The following is a 14,655-nucleotide window of genomic DNA, read 5'->3' as shown; positions in this document are numbered from 1 at the left end:
AGGTATAAACTTAGAATTGTGAGGAAAAAAAAAAGAATTGCAAGATATAAACTTGCAAATGCAAGATATATATTCCCAATTCTGAGGAAACAATCAGAATTACGAGATAAAAATTTGTGACATATAACCTCACAATTCAACGGAAAATAGTCAGAATTGTGAGATAAAAAGTCGCAATTACCTTTTAAATTTAGTTTTATTCTGTGGCGGAAATAAACTTCCATAAATACGAGAGCGTCTCACACTGTGGCATTAAAAATGTAAAAACGTAAGGCTTCAGAGTCTATGCCTTCAGCGGATAGTCATTCTTTGTACTTTGTACTAAGTAGTTACCACAATCCCCTCCAAAACAGGGTGAGCACGTTAAAAGTGTTTTTTTTTGTCTTTTTCATACATAAATACTCCTTACAAAACATAGCAAACCAGAGCAAAACAAACAAAAGGAGAAAACAAACAAATTGGCACCGATCACTTGTGACTGTACTATAAAAATAGTTCCTTTTTTTCCTGGTGCCTGATTAAAGCAAACACAGGCATGCAAGAGCTGAAGTCTCATTGTCATAGTATCCGAGACTATGAGGATAAGTACAACCGAAGCATCCAGCATCAACATTTTATTTGATTTTTTCCTTCCTTTTAGCTCTTTCAGAATGTGCTTTGAACACTTCCTTTAAGTTTACAGTATCATACAAAAAGTGCACTCGGCTATGATGCGTGTGAGACTTGTGCTTGTGTCTTCATTTTGACCTGCTGTGTGTATGGGTTGTGTCGGCGTGTGTGTGGCTTTAAGCCCTTTCTCTGTACTTCAAACGAGCTATTTGACAGCTTGAGGATGTCCTGTGACCTTCAACACGTCAGCCGAGGTGTCTGTGTGAATGTCTCTTTCTTCTTAGTGCTCTGATGCGCCTTAAATGTCTCTCTCTCTATACTAACGGCACTGTGTGTGTGTGTGTGTGTGTGTGTGTGTGTGAGTTGTTCAGTCCTACTACAGCGAGTCGCTGGTCTCCAGGCCCAGCCTGGTCATGTCAGAGTGGGGAGGATCATTGTCCTCGTCCTCTTCATCCTCTTCATCTTCATCATCCTCGCTGTGACCTCCCATCATGACCTGCTGCATGGCCAGTGTAGCTCCATCTGATGAGAGCGTGTGTAGTCCATCCTCACCTACACCGACTGTTACCATGGTACCTGAGTATGACAAACAAAACAATTCTAATCTTGAAATATAGGCAATTAAATTATAGCACTTAATCATTATTTATGCAAAAATAAGTTATTAATCATCGATCATTAATCGGGTCTAACAAACAAAAACAACTTAAATTCAAGCTGTCAGAACCTTATTTTTTAGCTTGAGTAGCTCTGCGCTCTGATAATGTGAGGTTTTCATTATATTTCAGTCTCTACAGATCTGGATGTTGTCAATTAGATTAACCTGTTAGCAGAATTACTATTAATAAAAAATAAAAATAAAAAGATTATTAACTGAAAATAATTTCGAAATGCATGAATTATTAATCCATACACACTGTATCATTAAAACATTTCATTACACCAAATACACAAAATAATGTTCTTTTTAGCAACATCATATGACCCCTTTAATGTATGTATATTCAATTAAAATTTCTGAATTAAATCAGCATTATAAATTCAATAATTTTTCAGTAAAATTAAGTAATCAAATTAAAGAAAAATAAAATGATTATTAAATTCAAAGATTAAAAATAGAATCAATTATTATTCCATAAATTTCATATATTTATGGATTCATTCAAAATGTTCTCAATTAAATTAACCAGATAACAGAATTAGAATTAAAATAATTTTTAGTTAAACAAGAAATTAGATTAAATTAAGACATAAAATGATTATTAAATTAAAATAATTGCAAAAATCATGAATTATTAATCCAAAAATACCATTACATATTTGTTTTTACCAGTACATATGTTTCTACTTTCGGCAAATTTTTTAAGTGAAGCAGTTTTGTTAAAAATATGATTTTAATACAAATACTAACACAAATACTCATATTTTTAGTTATTTTTGTTAATATTAATAATAACTAAATAAATATTAAAACATTTTAGTAGTTTAATGAGTGTTTTTTTCTTCATTATGATATCAAAACAGCTGCATCATCCTGGCATGTTTTATTTAATACCCTCCAACAATATAAAAATTAATTTTACTTAAATTTAAAATATACTAATCATAAAATAGGTGCATTCAAGTCATTCTACCTCTGAACTGCTTTTTAATGTATTTTTAAATAATTGAATAGAGACTGGAAAATTGGCCCATGTAATTAGTTGGGTTTGGTAAGGGATGCATTAGATTATCAGAGCAACCATACAGCAATGTGCTAAAAACCACTCAGAACACCACAGAAACCACACAGCTACGCCCTGGCAACCATCCTATTCCCAGTGGGAGTCTTGCACAGGAAAGCACCCTTTTTCCATCTTAAAATGTACCATTGCACCTCAAACCAAACTCATGTTCTATATTGCTTAATCTATGGGCTGTACCGTCTTCCATGGTGACCTGCTGCTGGGACACAGAGGCGGCGAGGGAGTTGGGCCAGAAGCGTTGTAAGGGGCGCGTTTGGGGCGTCTTTTTTTTGTTCTTGGGTGTGTCTGAGGAGCTGGCATCCAGCATGGGCTGAAGGATCCGTCGCCGTGCGTTAATAAACCTGAAGACATTGAGCCAGTCAGTCAGAGGCGATCCAGTCGACTACACGGACCTGCATACTGTATGTATCAATGTCTGATAACTCACCAGTTGTTAACCTGCAGCAGGGTGAGGTTGGTCTGCAGGGCGATCTGTTTCTTCTCATCTTCTGTAGGATAGGGGTGCTGGGAGGGACAGACATAAGAAAGGTCTCACATCTTCTCTCTCTCGGTCCACTCACATCCACTCTCCATATGTTAACTGTCTCTTTCTCCGCTTCATTAGAACAATGTCTCTCTGTGGGCCGCCTGACAGAAAACTGCCCCGCCGGGCTCTTCAGCGATCACCACTCTTCTCAGATGAGCAGCTGACGTTTGTGAGAGTGTAAATGTACATATGTGTCTGCTTCATGAGCCAGTAATCAACACCTACCAGCTCATTTCATTCATCTGTACATTTAAAAACAAATTCAACTTGAATTCAAGCTGTCATAACATTTTTCTCAGACTAGCTCTGTGGTCTGATAAGAACTTTTTATTATATTTCAGCAGATTCAATTAACAACACTACAACTAAAATAGTTTTTCTGTTAAATTAAGAAATTAAAGATTATTACATTAAAACAATTAAATTATTTACAAAGAACAAAAGTTTTTTTATTTAAAAAATATAAATATATATATATTTTTTTTTGCATCATAGGAAGCGTTTGTGTTTAATATAGACTACTGGTTAAAAGCTTGGGGTCAGTAATTTAAAAAATAAAAAAATTAATAAAATGAATACTTAATGATGAAAAGTGACAATTACGCCTTTTACATTGCTATTTTTAATTTTTAAATAAATGCTTTTTTACCCTTTATTCTTCAAAGAATCCTGAAAAAATGTTTCCACTAAAATATTGCGCAACACAACTGTTTTCAACATTAATGAAATGTTTCTTGAGCAGCAAATCGGCACATTAGAAGGATTTCTAATAATGATGCAAATAATGGAGTAATGATGCTGAAAATTCAGCTTTGCCGTCACAGGACTAAATGACATTTTAAAATATAATCAAATATAAAACAGTTATTTTAATTTGTAATAAAATTTCACAATTTTACAGTTTTGACTGTATTTCCTATTAAATAAATGCCGCCTTAGTGCGCATAAGAGCCTTCTTTCAAAAACATTAAAAAATCTTACCAACCTAACACCTTTGAATGGTAATGTACATCCATTATACCTACTTAGGACCATTTTTATTATTTACTATTATAATTATTAATAATATTTTTTTATTATTACTGATAACAGTGGACCAATAATATTATAATTTTACAACAAAATATTCCTATTATACATTACTTTTCCTACACCTTATTCATTACATTTGAGATATTGGTTGTACTGTATTTATCACTGAAGTGAACATGAAATGCTGTTTGTAACCCGTTTTTTATGTGACTGGAATGTCAGGCGATCAAGCAGGGGGCTCTGGCACTTGGTGTGAATAGTGAAAAATCCTTTGTGATGGTTCACTCTTTCTGACACTATAAAACAGGGAAGGACAGAAAAAACTTACACCGATGTGCTGGAAGAGCCAAGAACGCATGACACTGGTGGCGTGTTTGGGCAAGATGCCTCTCTTGGCCTTAGACGAATTGTCCTCCTGACTGAAAAAGTTTAGATCCTGGTTCAACTGCAGCTGAAGCTGTGGGAAAAAACAGCCGTGGCTGTCAGGAGTGTGTGCATTCATACTGTAATAGATTATGAAGATGTGCTGGTGAATAGTTGAATCAGCACATCAAAGAAATTCTGAACACTGGAATAACTGCATGAAATGAGCGTGATTGTTGACAGTGTCTCACCTGTGAGTTCTGGATGCGTATTGTTCCAGGTGACAGAGTCTGTGTGACCACCTGCCCGTGTGGAGTGACAACTGTAACAGGCTGATATACTGTACCGCCTGGGCAAAACAAACACACTCACACAGTCAATATACAGTACGATGAAATGAGAATCAGCGAGCAGTAGTAAAACAATCAACAAACCTGTTAGCACCTGTGTGGGGTTTACAGCTGTGACAGTAACATTGCCTTGTTGTAAAGCCGACGCTGGTACTACAATACCTTGAGGACTCATGGCTCCAGAGAACGAGCTCTGCGGCTGTGAAGAGAACATGTGCACAACGGTTGTTTCCTGAGCAAAGATGGAGGCAGGTTTCGACAGTGTTTTCGACCTGTGTGTACCTGTATCTGTGTTGGGGAGTAGGGGCTTCCTGGCTCTCCGCTGAGCAGCGTCTCGCTGTTCATCTTGGTCTTGAGGCAGGCGATGTAGCGGCTGCAGAAATCTTTACACAGGTCATTCACCTTCTCCAGCTCCAGCAGGTGAATCCGTAACACCTGGATGGCCTTCACCATCTGAGGTCGATGAGAAAGCACAGTACAGCCAACAATCATCATCAGAAAGATAAACTGAACTTATTGAACTGCTAGAGGTGAACCCTGAATACAACCCACTGTAGAAGACCCTAAAACTCTATTTTAATTTCCTCACCATTCACGTAGACTCAGATGGACACTCAAATGAGCGTGTTAAAATTCAAATATTTATTATTATAATGTTTTAGAGCCTCATGTTGGGAAGCAGATTAGAATTCGATTAGAAGCTGCTTCACCACTCAATATAAATATGTAAAAGCCAATACAATAAGCTGGTAATAAGCACTAAAAACTAAAACCAGTTGTTTTGGATGCTAAAAAGTGAATGTAGACATCATAACACTACAATGTACAGCATTAAAAAAAATGGAAGTTCATTTTAAGATTGGCTAAATATTATATTAAAGTGTTATTAAATTATTAGTGTTTTTAAAGATTAACTTAAAGTGAGTGCTAGATGAATCAAAATTAAAAAATTAGCTTGCACAATTAAATATCCGTATCAGCTGATGCTGATTAAATCTTTAATACTGACTGATAAGTGATATTTCATGCATTCCTAAATGTATACGCTGCTGATCAAAAGTTTTTTTTTTTTAATTATTAGTTATATTCAGCAAGGATGCATTAAATTGATCAAAGGTGACAGTAAAGACATTTATAATGTTATGGCTGTTACATTTCTAAAAGATTTAAAATAAATGCTTTTTAATTAAATGTACGTAAATTATTAATCATTCGATTATTACATTAAAATAAATTATTTACAAAGAACAAAAGTTTTTACATTAAACAAATCTTACATGGTTTGCAGCAAAGGTAATTTCTTTGTGTTTAATATACACTACTATACAAAGTTTTTTTTTCCAGAAATAAATGAATAATTTCAGAAAGGATGCATTAAATTGACCATACTTTTACATTGTTAAAAGTATTTCTGTTTTCAGATAAATGCTGTTTTTCTATTCATCAAAGAATACTGAAAAAACTGCATCATGGTTTCCACAAAAAATACTAAGCAGCAACAGTTTTGAACACTGATAATAATAATAATAATAATAATAATACTGTTTCTAGAGTAGCAAATCTGAATGATTTCTGAAGGATCACGAGACACTGAAGACTGGAGTAATGATGCTGAAAATTCAGCTTTGTCATCACAGGAATACATTTTAATATATATATATATACTGTATATTAAAATAGAAAAAAAGTCTTTTAAATTGTGTTATTTTTTATTTAAAAGATGCATCCTTGGTAAGCATAAAATACTTTTTTCATAAACTTTCAACATTTTTTTGGAAACTTTTGAACAGTAGTGTAAACACCAAAAACCACCAAAAAAAAAAGTTTAACAGGCGATTTTTACCAGATTGTCCAAATCGGGGTCCTCACTGAAGAAAGCCTTGCCTTCTTTCTCCTGGTTTCGCACAAAGTTCTCGATATCCACATCGAAACTGGCCGAGGTCACGCACTCTGAGCTCTGAGTGGATTGCTCGCATTTCTCAAAGAGCAGCGCCAGCAGGGGGAACAAGGGGTGTCTGACCGTCAACAAACACATCATTTATACATCGAACCACAAATGCATATTCAACTACACTTTCTCAAAAACATGCCACGAGAAAAAAAGCAAGGAAGTTACCTGTAAATGGCCGTCTTGTACACCTCCATAGGACTTTGTGGTTCAGACGGTGCTGAGCTGCTCTCCTCTTCCTCTCTCTCCTCCTCTTCCTCCAACCTCTCCTCCACTTGTCCCGCCGTCTGTTCTCCCACTTGCATCTGCACGGGACACAGGGGCAGGGAATGAAGATGTATGAGGTATGTGGAAGTTTGCAATGTCAGCTGGCATGTCTGCGGGCAGGTAACGTCCGTGTGTGGGCCGCTCTGAGAAACACAGCCTCTCTGTCACAGACCCTAAGGGCTGACATGGGGTTTCAAAGCATGTAACAAAACCTCATTTTTTAACAAAGGGGTTTCTCTCTCAATCCTCAGACTACTCTATCTTTTTTTCTGGCAGATTTAGAAAGCTTTCACAGATTTAACAGAGTGGTTTTTCACATTAGTTTCAGACTATTTAACAGAAAAACTGAGTAAATACAGAAATACCAGTACACTGAGTGACTCAACATGCAAGATATACAGATATCTTGGATAATTATAATGCAACAATCTATTCGTATATTAAATTTAGAATATATAGTACAGTAAGCTAAGTACCCACAGTTTTGTTGGTTTCTTTTTCTTTGTACTTTATAGTTGGGACAGGCCCACATGATTGAGCGCATGTGATGGAGCGCAACAATAGTGTTGATTGAAAAAGGGGAAATGTTAAAAATATGTCACGACTGCTGGAAAATCTCGGGTTAGTCTTGAGTCTCTCTATCACTCCATCTGATGCCGCAGAGATCAGACTTCCCAGAATTCACAAGACATCAATCTCAGATTGTGAGATGTTTTACCTGCATGTTTACAAGACGCTTATTGATTTTTTACAGCAATATAAAGATGCTTATCACTTTATTTAAAAGGGCAATTAAACACACTCACGCAAAACAAAAACAGTACTCCATTGGCTGTATGAAGAGCTCTTTGGCAACACAAACCTGTTCAGCCTCTTGGTAATCCTCCATGGACACCGATGGGGATGTCATTACTGTTGCCGCGGACAACTCTTGGGCATTCTATAAAGCTGATCTTCAGCTCCTCTGAGCTGACACAGTCACAAACAAAGACAAAGATTTATGTGGAAAAACTGAAAAACAGCTGCTACCCTTTACCAGAAAAATCAATATTATTCTTATTTAAAAAAAAACACACTTATAAATCTTACAAAACTGCACTGGACTTTTGCCAAAGACTATAGAATAATGAGTATTTTTCTGCTCATTCCACAACTTCATAACTAACTCTTTTTACTCTTACTTTAAAATGTTTAACTTATTATTATTATTTATTTCTTGTATTTTTACAGTACACAGAGACAAAATCCTTGTACATGTATACTCACAGTACTTGGCAATAAAAGTGATTCCGATTCTTTATATTCATTGTAAAACGGCCATTCAGTGCTTTATTGACATGCAAATATAGGTCAGGCAAATTAATCAATATTTAAAGCTACTTGTGAATATAAATTTTTGTATTTGGACATTATAACCAGCATATAACTCTGCACACTTACGCAAATAACGGTAGTTTTACTATCTGCCTTACCTAACTGAATAATTAACATTTTGTTTTCAGTTTTTATTAAATTATTATAGTAAATAGTGTGTAAAATAATGGTTTAATTCCACATTTCATTTTATACATATATCTTCATTATACCGGTAATGAATCATCTTGCTGTATAAATGGGTCATTCCTGGGATTCGGTAGTATTTCAGTCCCCCAGAGTTTCTAAAGTGGTGGTTCACCAAAATGAATGGTTAGGAGCTTTTCACAATACTTTGGTATGCCTATTATAATGAATAAATATAGTTAATGCATTTTAATATTTTTAGCATAAAATAATATCTTGTTGTAGCTATCGTAAACCAAGCATTTTGTCATGTCCCTGAGCCACTTCACTGAGTTTGTACTTAAAAAATTATTAACAAAATGTGCATATCTGTGATTTTTGGCAATAATGTAAGCATTTATTTGTGTTCCTTTCGTGTGAAAAATATTTTTTCTAAAAAAATGCAAGATATTTTATAAAAAACAGACTTTAAAGCTATGTCCCTCAGTCTGAACTCAACCCTGTCACACTAACCATTCTATGCCCATAATAATTAAGACTCCACTCATATGTGACATAATTTACCAGAAATTACATCATTCGGGTCTTTTTAATAGTGGTGCAGAAAATGGTTAGTAGTATCATACTTTTTATTCATATTTTTGAGCCATATTATAGTCAGGGAGGGTACTGTCAAGCTAACCAACTCAACCCCGTCACACAAAATTAAGATGGAAAATTATTATTTTTCAACATTTTATTTTAACCCATAAGTATATACAATGTACTTGTTGTATTGCTGCCATGTATGGTCTGCTCTCCTACACTACATAAGGAACAGTGGCCATTTTGAGTGAAAAACCACAACCCCGTCATAAATATATGTAAACTTGTGACAGGGTTGAGTTATTTACTTCATTTATTAATAATTTTAATGAAAAAAATATAAAATAGTCACGATTTTTTGATGTAATATGTCCACTTAAACTTTGACAAGCATCATACATCAGAAATTGCACCCACATTTGCAGCAGAAAGACAATGTTGGCCATGCAGATATGTTGACCCTGAAACAAGGGGACAATATGAGAAAGAAACAAAACCAAAAATTTAAATTGAAGGCAATGTATCCCTTCAGATGTGTTACGGTCTTCAACCCCGTCACACCTTGTCACATTAATATTTTTGAAAAAATTAAGAATGAAATTATTTCTAGCTGATTACCATCTGACAAGTTAAGGACTAAAACGATAATAGGTAGATGTTTGTTTTATAACAAGTTCTGTGTAAAATCCTTTTTTAAACCAATCCCATTTCGTCCATAACGAGGTTGAGAAAAAAATGTGTCTAAATCTGGGGAAAAAACACAAATAATAAAAGGTCTGTAATGCCTGAGGTGGGAAAATATGATTTTTTGGAGATCTGACAAGTGCCTAATGATGTGGGGTATTTAGAAAATGAATCATATGTAGTTTAAAAAAAAATTATATTCCAAGTTGAAATGTTACCGAATCCCAGGAATGACCCAAATAATACCCGTATCACTTAAAAACGCATTTCAGTTTTTATTGTATTTTCTGCAGGCGCTGTGAATCAAAACTTCGTGCTTTACATACAAGTGAGAAAACCATGCATAAAGTCCTGTTTGATTTGATGTATGACATTCATTTGCTTCAAAATGAACTTGTATGCTGAACTGGACAAACATCTGCAGTGGTCTTTGCGAACAGGCGAATACAAATTCGCGATATAAATAGTAACATCTCTAAATATCGCCTTGATGTAACGTATCTGCACTGCAACACGACTTCAAGGAGTGATTCGCTTTGAATGGGCTTAGAAAAACAGTCAATATCTACATCTAAAAACACAATCGATTTGCATAAGAATTATTTTCTCGTAATGTGGCTTTAAATCTCCGTCATGGTCTACTTCTTCAGCCACAGATGACTGTATCTCATCCTCTCTATTACTGTAGGCGCCATGTTTGTACTGAGTCTATTTATGCTCATCTACGAAGCGCCAGATAAGTTACCCATGAGAACCGCTGGCGCAATTAATATACAATTACAGTACGTCACCTGCGTCATCATGTAAAAACACAAGCCGCCTCGACTTTTCGCTTACTTATTAAAAACTTCGTCTCTGTCTCTTTAAATATAATAAAAAGCCTGCCCATAATCGCCTATCAATCAATCTAAGGGACATCGGGCTACCCCTCCCCACCAGTGCCGCCGCCATTCGCACTTCTACAAAAGATCATAAAAAAAGAGCTGGGCCTCGACTGTGTGTCGAGCCCGAGAATCCCCCGAAACCGCCGTCCAAACATCTGATTTCAGCCTAAAACCGTGCAGACCGCGCGCCTCCCACGGAAGCTCGATCTTACGTGCCGAGTGCATTTTTAGCGCGTGGCCCATATCGCTTGATTGATAGGGAGTCGGAAAAGAAGTTTTTGAGTGACAGCTTACCTTAGTGCCAATCTTCGTCACAATGACAAGCGGCTGCAGCAATCGGGACCCGCAGTTCTTCCATGTCGTCACAGCGTAACGGCACGCAGACAACTTTGCTCATGAATATTTATGAGGTGGGTGGAGACATTGCGGTATAGGAAAAAGTGCTTGCCCCTTGAGACTTCTGTGGGGACAATGCAACGTGTATGTTATAAAATAAATTTTGTAAGGTGCTCGGTAGTTTTAATTAGTAATTCGGAGCGTTAAAAAAATAAATAAATCACAGTGTGAAAATGTTAAAGGTCAAACAACTTTATTTTTTGCGTTCCCTTTCTTTTTTTTACCGATTGTAGGTCTGTAACCGCAAATAATTTAGCTATTTATAATCAAATATTAGTGCCTCTTAAAACATATCATAAATGACATACTTCTATGACAATGTCATGGTGTGCTTTTCATTTTGAGCTGCTTTCATCCAGTACAGGCTCTGAAACGGAAGACGACGACAAAAAAAAGTTTCTGAGTTCATTTAATAATCATTCTAAATGCGCAGCAAAAATGCGGTAACTCAAACAGGGTAAAAGCAAAAATACACCCACCAGAGAACTTAAATTCTGGGAACTTGGTTAAGTCTCCACTCCCATAGAGTCTCTGGAGTTTGGTTAGTTCTTCACTTAAAGCTTTCTCATATTCTGGTCCAGCATCTACAGGGCCACCAGAGGCTCTATGGACAACACGAACAAGGTTAAACATGGAAAAATTTTGGTATATAACAGAATGCATGGAATGTTTTAATGTTATTTGATTTATGTATATACTGGCTCTTTGTAGAGTATTCCCTTAGCTTGTCGAGAAAGAGTCTCTGTATTGAATCCAGTTGTTCTGCAGATGTGAAAGAAATTCCTGTTAGTTGTTACATATATATATATATATATATATGCAATAATTCTAAAATGTCAATATTTAATTAATACTTTCATTATGTACTTGGATGATAAAATTCAGATTATAATTATACTGCATTGCATGCTTAAATAAAAAAAAAAATGTTTACCTACCAATTCATTTTAACTTATCACAATAAAAGTATTTGCATTTTAGAATGCAAAAAAGCAAAAAAAAAAAAAACATAATAAAGGATGTCAAGAGACAGGCATCAGTCCACCCTCTTGTGGTAAATATCAGAATAGCTAAAATGAAACAATGCCTTGGCAGCTCTGTGACTTTACCACAGAGAAACCTATGCTGATTCAATACAGGCATCAGTGTGAGCAAATATTTGTGTTATGGGAAAATGTTTACAGATGCTGTACACATATAAACTTTCACTTCGTTGTTACAGCAGGTCAGTTCTTAAATGCAGACATCTGTCAGATTAGAGACTAAACTCTCCTGCTTATGTTTGTGTGGCACCATGGCAGGTCTTTTGTTTATTTTAGGGGGAAAAAAAGCTAAAATCCCAGAAGTTAGAACTAGACAACTGAGTAAAAACAGAATGCAAAAGAATTCTAGTTCTAAACTATGTAATGAGCCTTAGCATTTTCTGCGAAAATAAATACATTTAAAAAAAATTATAATAACAAATGCATGATATGCAGCAAACATGACAAGAAGCAACCAAAAACAAAAATGAAAGATTTAAAGAGAATGACTCTGTGTTGCACTATAACAACTTAAAAACAATGATGCAAGTAAATGTATTTCAACAATGAAGTGCATAAAATTATACATTTATGAAAACTGCATCTAAGCTATAGAGCCTGTGAATGATAATAAACTTTATGATAATAAAACATTTGCAATATCTTGGAGTAATTTCCCACAAATAACTGTCCACAAAAAAATAGGGAGGGTGCATTAACAACAACAAAATATTCCTATTTTTGGAAAATATGGATTTATGTATTGAATGCAGGAAGGGTGACACGTACCCTCAGTCAACTCCTCAGCTGCCTCTGTCTGATCCTCTTCCTCTAAAACATCAGTTTGCACTAGAATTGGGTCCTTCAGACTGATGGATCGCTGAGCATCACCAGCCATTTCTGACAGAGGATCTACCTTCACGGCTTTACTTAGAGAGGCAGATGTGGTCTCAACAACAGGAAGATCCTCAGTTGATTGAGGTGAAGAGACTTCAGGCATGGGGTCAAAGACCTGAATGGCTTCTTCATGGCAAACGTCTCGAAGGGTTGGAACTTCTCCAGAAGTAACTGCCACAGCTTCAGCACTGGCAATATCTAGTATGGAGTCAGCTGTGCCCTCTGGAAAAGACCCAACTGCCTGATCTATGATCTCTTGGCCAGAAGATGGTTTGTCTGCTTTGACATTTGAAGACCAAGTGGGAGCTAGAAAATCTTGAGACTGAGTGAACTGAGACTGTGAAGAGTACTGTGCAATGTTTATAAAAGTTGATGCACTGGTCATTGCAACCACTTCTGAAACATCAAAAGGCTCCTGACTGTTCTCATGTGCAGATGAAACTTCAGGAGTTGCCATAACTTTGGAAGTCACCATAACATCAGGCATGTAAACTCTTCCATCACTAGTTTCTCCAGCATTTTTTTCAGAGGCAGAAGCAACATCCTCATAAAATGGAATGACTTCTGAGAGGTTTGCTGAAGACAGCTCAGAAACTTGACTGATATTTGTTGTCATCTCTCCTTGAGTTGAAGCCTCTTGTGGAGCATTAATTATGGGCGATTCTACAGCTGACTCAACAGCTTGGGGTGCTGCATCTTTTGCATTCATAATTTCAGTGTATGTCTTATTATGCAGACCTTCCGTGGCCATTTGGTCAACATCTTTTGAATATGCAAAATTCACAGAAGAATCGACTATGGCAGTGTCAGGTGCTGAATAACTATCCACAGCATCTTTTGCTGGAAGGGTGCTGGCAGAAGTTTGAATTTTTGCATTGGAAATAATAATTTCTTTGGCATCACTCCGGTCATTCAATTTATCTGGTGTAGTCGGTTTGGTTGAACTAGTAGCAGCTTTCAATGCAGAAGCAGTGATCACTGATTGTTTCTTCTCTTTGGTCTCCTTGGCCTTTTGCTGCAGTAATTTGGCAATATCGATTATAGTTTTTGGTTTTGCCTTCTCTAGGGTAGAGACAACATTATATTAATGCATATAATAAAAGCAAGAAGCAAACTCACTCAAATAACTTGCTGAAGAGTAATGCAGAATAAGCCCCTATAAATGCACTAACCAAGTCAACATGTAAAAATAAGGTTTTCAAAAGGAGGATTTTGCCATGCTGCAATAGAAGTACATTTTTTGGTTCCCCAAAGGACCTGTCAGCAAAATGCTCTGAAAAGGTTTTTTTTTTTTTTACTATGAAGGACATTTTAATAATCTGAAGAACCTTTTATGAAGAACCTTTTGTGGAATGGAAAAGTTCCATGGATGTTAAAGATTCTTAAAGGGGTGGTTCACTGTTTTTTTTTCTAGGCTTGATCTTTTCCTGTTTTTATGAAGCCCCGCCCTCAGAAATAGGCGATGGGCTTTGATTGGTTAGCTAGCCCAGTGTGTTGTAATTGGCTAAACCGCCTCTAGTGCGCGTCTAAGCGTCCCGCCCCTCTCCTCAGCTGCATGTGCTCCGGTTGTATTGTAAACAATGGCGTAGTTAATATCGCTTATCAGTTTGAGCCCGATTGAGAAGCAGAGGATATTATTGAAGAGGATCACGCAGAAACTGTGCAAGCACGGCTTTTAATGGTAGGCCTATGTTTGTTGTTGTCTCATACTTTTAGATACGCTGTTATTTGTAAATGCTACTGCTTATGTTAGCTTTTAATATACAGTTTTATACTGATGAAAGCTTTAATACAGTACGGCAACTGCACATACTTTATGTTTAATTCTTCTCGTAGCTATGTGAAAA

At 36.1% G+C, this 14,655-nt stretch overlaps 2 protein-coding genes across 3 annotated transcripts; both read right to left on the bottom strand.

Annotated features, from left to right (window-relative positions):
- Positions 1 to 601: 601 nt before the first annotated feature.
- LOC107692119 (homeobox protein PKNOX1-like) lies at positions 602 to 10,881 on the bottom strand. 2 transcript variants are annotated; one of them, XM_016491029.1, is made up of 12 exons: positions 10,788 to 10,838; positions 9,343 to 9,386; positions 7,703 to 7,809; positions 6,742 to 6,878; positions 6,469 to 6,640; positions 4,908 to 5,078; positions 4,710 to 4,824; positions 4,527 to 4,624; positions 4,241 to 4,369; positions 2,782 to 2,858; positions 2,532 to 2,695; positions 602 to 1,185 (listed from the first exon to the last, which is right to left on the bottom strand). In XM_016491029.1, exons 3-12 carry the CDS (start codon positions 7,748 to 7,750, stop codon positions 986 to 988), a joined length of 1,311 nt encoding a protein of 436 aa, XP_016346515.1. In that variant the 5' UTR covers positions 7,751 to 7,809; positions 9,343 to 9,386; positions 10,788 to 10,838; the 3' UTR covers positions 602 to 985. The 2 variants fall into 2 exon arrangements, with proteins under 2 accessions (XP_016346515.1, XP_016346514.1); XM_016491028.1 differs by lacking the exon at positions 9,343 to 9,386 and having other exon boundaries at positions 10,788 to 10,881.
- Positions 10,882 to 11,119: 238 nt separating this feature from the next.
- Positions 11,120 to 13,517, bottom strand: LOC107692179 (uncharacterized). Its single transcript, XM_016491140.1, has 4 exons — positions 12,701 to 13,517; positions 11,588 to 11,651; positions 11,369 to 11,493; positions 11,120 to 11,256 (listed from the first exon to the last, which is right to left on the bottom strand). Exons 1-4 carry the CDS (start codon positions 13,515 to 13,517, stop codon positions 11,225 to 11,227), a joined length of 1,038 nt encoding a protein of 345 aa, XP_016346626.1. The 3' UTR covers positions 11,120 to 11,224.
- Positions 13,518 to 14,655: the final 1,138 nt, after the last annotated feature.

The sequence above is a fragment of the Sinocyclocheilus anshuiensis genome, unplaced genomic scaffold (genome assembly GCF_001515605.1).
Source record: "Sinocyclocheilus anshuiensis isolate Anshui unplaced genomic scaffold, SAMN03320099.WGS_v1.1 scaffold322, whole genome shotgun sequence".
NCBI lineage: Eukaryota > Metazoa > Chordata > Actinopteri > Cypriniformes > Cyprinidae > Sinocyclocheilus > Sinocyclocheilus anshuiensis.
This window is presented reverse-complemented; position numbering and strand designations above follow the sequence as displayed.

Coding starts and splice junctions, on each gene's coding strand:
- LOC107692119 (XM_016491028.1), bottom strand. CDS start 7,750: ATGACATCCCCATCGGTGTCCATGGAGGATTACCAAGAGGCTGAACAG. Junction 6,879..7,702: donor ATTACCAAGAGGCTGAACAG/GTTTGTGTTGCC, acceptor TGTCCCGTGCAG/ATGCAAGTGGGAGAACAGAC. Junction 2,859..4,240: donor GGCTCTTCCAGCACATCGGT/GTAAGTTTTTTC, acceptor TGTCCCTCCCAG/CACCCCTATCCTACAGAAGA.
- LOC107692179 (XM_016491140.1), bottom strand. CDS start 13,517: ATGAATGCAAAAGATGCAGCACCCCAAGCTGTTGAGTCAGCTGTAGAA. Junction 11,494..11,587: donor GAATACTCTACAAAGAGCCA/GTATATACATAA, acceptor TGTTGTCCATAG/AGCCTCTGGTGGCCCTGTAG. Junction 11,257..11,368: donor CCCAGAATTTAAGTTCTCTG/GTGGGTGTATTT, acceptor CTTCCGTTTCAG/AGCCTGTACTGGATGAAAGC.